Below are 6,000 nucleotides of genomic sequence, written 5' to 3'. Positions count from 1 at the left end.
GCTATCCCTGAATTCAGGGGGTAGCAGAACAATGAAGGTTTTAGGGCGTGAACTCTAATTGGCTTGCCCTGTTATATAATAGTGCCTAGATCTGCTGTTTTGAAAGTAAAACTATGTCATGGAGGGGAAACCGGTACCTCCTCCCCCAAGATGTTGTTTTGAGTACAGTGGTACCTCGGGTTAAGTACTTAATTTGTTCCGGAGGTCCATACTTAACCTGAAACTGTTCTTAACCTGAAGCACCACTTTAGCTAATGGGGCCTCCTGCTGCTACTGCGCCGCCAGAGCACAATTTCTGTTCTCATCCTGAAGCAAAGTTCTTAACCTGAAGCACTATTTATGGGTTAGCGGAGTCTGTAACCTGAAGCGTATGTAACCTGAAGTGTATGTAACCCAAGGTACCACTGTACAACCATCCCATCGCCTGGCCATCAGCCAGCCTGCTAGGAGCTTGTGAGAGTTGGAAGTCCAATAACAGATTCCCTACCCATTGTCTATGCCATAAGGCCCAATGGTGCTGACCCAGTATCTTTCTAAATTCTTCTTTTTTAAAAGAAAATATAGCAAGCACCCTATAAAGTTCCCTTCCCGAAGTTGGTTACTATGCAACCACCTCTGAGTCAGTTTCCTAAGCAGAAAGAACACAAGAAGGGCCTGCTAGAGGAGGTCAGAGGCCAATCTAGTCTAGCATCCAATTCTCACAGTGGCCAACCAAGTTCCTACAGAATCATGCAAGCAGGACGTGAGCACAACAGCACTCTCCCCTCCTGCTGTTTTGGGGCTTCTTAACTTGAAATGGCATCAGAATTACCCACTTAAAAAAGCAGGAGAATGTGGAAGATAAGAGACCTGCAATTGCTCCACAGAAACAACGGCATGCATGTCAAGGTGCAAGAAGAGTATCACAGTTTAAATTGTTGTAGTTCACCCAATCGGCCTCCAGGTGTCCCCACAGCTCTATGTTGATTCTAGGTGCAACCAGTCTCAAGAGGCTTGCACTCTTGTATGGAAGGTTTGCATACAAACAGAGAAGTCACAGGGGCATATATGACCAGGTTTTAGTAATATGAAACACATTTTTAGGCTATTGCATAACCCGTTTCCGTTTGTGGGGAGCAATTCCAAATGGCTAGTCAAGTTTCTTTACTCCGCTCAGAACAGTAAGGATAGCCCAGATGTTGGCAAATGGCAGCTCCCAGCTCTCCTGACCATTTGGCCATGCTGGCTGTGGCAGGCTGAAGCTGTCCATGTCATCTCGAGAGGCCCAGATGGACCATCTCTTTGCCCAAGTCACCAGATCCAGGCCTGCAGCACAGTCATCCTCTTTATCAGCACAGTTAGTTAACAGAGATGATGCATTATGTACAAAGACAAAGACAAGGGTAACATGGTAGAGACAAAAATGCTGCTTTATTGAAGCAAAACTGTCCATTTGGACTGAAATGATTGTCTCTTCAAGTACAAATGCTCCAAAGCTAGGCAGACTGACCATGGCTTACAAGTGAAATTTCTCTCTCTCTCTCTCTCTCTCTCTCTCTCTCTCTCTCTCTCGTCCATATCTAGGCAATATGTCTACCACTCCAAACATGTTCTTCCCCTCCAAAACCCATGTCATCACTGAATAAGGTTTTCCACCTTCCCACTTCTAGAGTGCGTTCAAGTTCTTTGGGATTTCAAAGTGCTTTGCAGCAAAATAAAAATGGATATGCTGGAGGATTGACTTGGCCCATGAAACGAAGGCAGCTTTTTTTTGGGGGGGGGGGAAGCAATGATCAATATGCAAACCAGTCTATGGCAAATGGTGCATTCAGTCTTAATATAATCCAATCTTAATGTAAGGCAAGTCTTCCTGGGTGTAGGATTTGTACAGAGCAGGGCACCCCTAATCAATGAACACTGCTCTCTGTCCAAACTCTTCCTGAACCAAATCCAGCTGATAAGGAGAATTTTAAGGGCGCCAACTCTTTCCAAATCCACCATCCCTTCACTCAGAATGGCACCTTCGCCCAGCTGAGGCACAACTTGCAAAAACACAAATGAGGGAGCCTCATATCCCCCAAAGGCAGGGGAGGCTCCAAGTTTCAGCATTCAGCCCTTTCATTTTCTCTGTACAAGAGTTGGGAGGTTTAAAAATGCTTTCGAATGTGTGGAGTATGAATCAGAGGTATGAGAATAAAGAAAGGAGCTGAGGGAAGTGCCAAGCAGAGATGGACCACTTGGGAGGAGAAATCCCCTCTTCCAATTAAAGGACACAAACATGGGGACACACACACACACACACACTTTGTTACACTCTTGTCCTAGGCCATGCATGAAAACCTGTGATCCTCCAGATATCATTGGACTACAGTTCCCATTATTCCTGACCATTGGCTATGCTGGTTTGGGCTGATGGGAGTCCCAACATCATCTGGAGGGACACAGGTTGCCCGTGCCTATTCTATGGGGGAAAACAGTCAAGACATTACCCTAATAAGGCAATAAATAAATATATGTAGTGAGGTTGGCATGAAGGGTAAGCGCCTTTTGTAAAAGTGTTTCCCTTAGGGAAAGTACTCCTCTTCTGTTTGAATTTCCTGGGAGGACTGGAAACAAAGGAGAAAGCAGTTGCCCTCTCTCAGGGTCAGCAAAAGAAGCACAGCTCCCACCCCAAGTATGTGTCATGATGTCACTTGGCTATACGGCATTGTGACCTCATAGGGGTCAATAATGTGATCCCCATATTGGGGCTGGGAAAGCAGGATAACAATGGCACTGAAGGCGCAAGAGAGGGTGGAACAATAGGGTTGTGAAGAACTATAAGCAACATTTTTAAAAGCATGGTTGGGGGTTTGGAAGGGAAGGGGGATTTTTATTTCCCACTTCCAGTCCAGCTTTTGCTCTGAACATTCCAGACACCTCTAATTTACAGGGCACAGGGATTGTATTTATTCTGGAGCTGCAATTAGCGGCCCACAGCTCAGCAGCTAAATACAGAATGCTGCCCACCCCACCTCAGAGTTACAGCCCTACATCCTCTCCTTTGTTTCAGGCTTAGAGAGTGGCTAGCTCTGAGGTGAAGGCCACTCCTAAAAATATACACTTCTTTCCCTCCTAAGAATAATGCTTGGTAAAGAGGATGCAGGCTTTCCTAGAGAGAAGATGGCAACCATCTTCCCAGGGACATTATCTCCCTCCTCTGGAAATCGCATGAGAGAAAGATGGATACCTGCAAGGGCAGGAAACTGACTAGTCCTACAAGGTATGTTCTACATGCTCCACTTGCCAAGAGAGGTCCGTGGGGTGGGCAGGATCCCTCCTATGGAGCCAGACCTGGTGGGACAGTAAATTGTGTGGGGCACAAAGGCCTGGTTCACACAACATGCGAAATCAAAGGCTTGTTCTCGGTTACAACTCATAGTGAGTGAGACATCACTTAGGTACAAGCTCTGGTCCAGACGGCACCTTGGCTTAGCACAATGCAGGAGCAAAAATGACCGAAGGTGGGAGAACAAAGCAGTGGCAAGCTCCTCTCTGGGAACCCAGATCCCTATGTGGTCCCCCATAAGCCATAGTTTGGCTTACTGGGTTGTGTGAACCAGATCAAAAAGCTCAATTCTAATTCAAGGTACATTTTCCCTCAGACTGGTAAAACGAAACATTGCTAGCCTTCTAATCCCAAGGGTGTTCCCAACTCTGTCTCCCTCTCCACCCATTTTTCACAGATTAAAGAACCTGTTTCTGGAGCTTAAATTGGTTAGGCCCATGGTGAGCTAGACCAAGGGTAGCCCATCTGGTGCCTGTCAGATGTTTTGGACTGCAATTCCCATCATCCTTGGCTGTTGGCCATGCTGGTTGGGGCTGATGGGAGTTGTCGTCCACAATATATAGAAGGTATCACGTTGGCTACTCCTGAGTTATGCACATAAAGAGAGAAAGCCACAGCAATTCCTTCATGCAATGACTGCATGTTGACATTGTTTTGTTGTTTTTTTAAGGATTGAAGAAAGGCATTCATTTTTGCTTTGGTTCAGGCCATTCATATATGTAAATATGTGTGCACACCCCGCCCTACTCCAATGGACAATCTATTAAGCAGCACTGCCCCAGTGCAATGTCTATTCATATAAATGGAATTTGCTTGGGAGTATAACTTGGTGGGCTTTGTGTGCAGTAAGTGCTCAGTCATATCCAACACTGGTTGAGAGAGAAAGAGCGAGGAGGGGACATGAAATAAGGCTTTGTCTCACAGAAAAATTCTAGTTCACACTAAGACATTGTTCACAATAAGACACTTTTGGCTCACACCCCCTGCTTCTTCAATCTACAAGGAGAGAGAGAGAGGCTTTGGGGGAATATTAAACAACACATAAAATGCATATCATGTTTTATTGCTTCTCTGATTGCTCCAGGTTGATTCTCCAATCTCCTTACCAAAAAACAAAAAACAAAAAAGGCCACAATTCCTGTGTTCTCCTGGAAAAATTCTCTTTGGCTGAGGAAGGATAATCAAACAACAGTAGATTTCTTTAACTGAAATAAGGGAAAGGAAGAGACAGGAACAGTGGCTGCAGTTTTGACAAACTGGAATCCCAATGGATTGACCATCGCAACAAGAGGGGAAAGGTTATCTCCTATCTTATGTTCACTGGCTGACAGCAGAAACCAGGAAAGGCAAAGGGAGGCCCGGCTGCTTGGTCACCACCTCATCGGGTGCGCAAGTAAGTCGGGATGGAGTAGTTGAAGAGCAAGTAATCCATTTTGTATAAATTAAATAACCTCCTTTGGTAAAAGGGGCTGATGTTCTGGAAGAACTTAGCCGTCATGTCGTCGTTGGTCCTGGTGGTCTTGGAGGAGGAGGGGAACTTGACGCCTGCGTCAGCCCCAACCAGTCGCAGGATGTAATTGGAGTCCTTGGCCAATGTCTCGTACTTGCCTACCACGTCGTAGTGGATGATACAGGGGTGGCAGAGGGAGTGCACTCGCTCCCAGTGCTCATTGAAAGGCTCTTCGCGCTGAGTCTGCGGATCCAGCAAGTAGTACACAAACTCCTCGAAGCGCACGTCATGGCCGTGCTCCAGGGCCTCATCGCTGGGGTCCTGGCGATGCCGCCGGATTATCTTGGTCCCGTAGCGCTTGTGGAAAGCTGTGTTGTAGCTGCGGGTGAACTTGTTGCGGTAGGCAGAGACCAGCCGCTCCAGAGGCTCCCGCACAAAGATGAACTTGAGGTAGTTGCGCAGGCGGTAGTTGATTTCGGGGATGCTGTACTCAGAGAGAGTGTGCAGGTTGGAAGCCACGTGCGCCTCATTGGCTGGGATTTCCAACGGGTCCTGGTACTTGCCCTGCCCGGTCAAGACCATCATGACCCGTTTCCAGTTAGTGCAAGCCACCTTGGGGACGTAGCAGTACAGCAGCCCGTGAACATCGTCAACCACCAGGTGGCGCAAGTCGTCAGGAGTGAGGAGGCGCCGCTTGCGCGTGTAACGGTTGCACACCTTCTTCAGCAGGTCCCGCCTGCGCTGGTGCGTCGCCTGCAGGGAGGACTGCTCAAACTGAGGAGACAGAAGGGGGGAGGTGGAAAGAGTCACTATACAGTGCATTTGGTCAGATCCCAACCTTTTCTCTGCTCAGGGCCACAAACACCTACGTGTCAAGAAGATATAGAATCTGGAGGCCTTTCTAAGGCAGCTGTCAGGAGATCACCTGCTACTGGGACAACTTCCCTTCAAAAAACCCCTGCACCTACCTCTTCTCTGGCTGGCAACAGAGTTGGCAAAAGAGTAAGAGGAGGAAGGAGGGACAGTTTATTCCTGCATTGCAGGGCATTGGACTAGATGATCCTCAGGGTTTCTGCCAACTCTACAATTCTAGGGGTGGGGTTCAACTATGGTGGCGCTGTAGTCTATACCACTGAGCCTCTTGGGCTTGCTGATTGGAAGGTCAGTGGTTCAAATCCTTGTGACAGGTGAGCTCCCGTTGCTCTGTCCCAGCTTCTACCCACCTAGCAGTTTGAAAGCACAC

General features: G+C 47.5%; 1 protein-coding gene across 1 annotated transcript in view; it reads right to left on the bottom strand.

The window, feature by feature from the left end:
* Positions 1-1,391: 1,391 nt before the first annotated feature.
* The window catches only part of CHST13 (carbohydrate sulfotransferase 13), a 46,089-nt gene continuing 41,480 nt past the window's right edge, over positions 1,392-6,000 (bottom strand). Inside the window, exon 3 of the mRNA XM_080996956.1 lies at positions 1,392-5,531. Within this exon, the coding sequence (XP_080853082.1) occupies positions 4,686-5,531 (846 nt within the window). The 3' untranslated portion in view covers positions 1,392-4,685. The remainder of the gene's footprint in view (positions 5,532-6,000) is intronic.

This window comes from Podarcis pityusensis, assembly GCF_964106645.2.
Source record: "Podarcis pityusensis genome assembly, chromosome: 2".
Classification (NCBI taxonomy): Eukaryota; Metazoa; Chordata; class Lepidosauria; order Squamata; family Lacertidae; genus Podarcis; species Podarcis pityusensis.
Note: the sequence above shows the minus strand (reverse complement) of the source record. Positions and strands in the feature narration are given on the sequence as shown.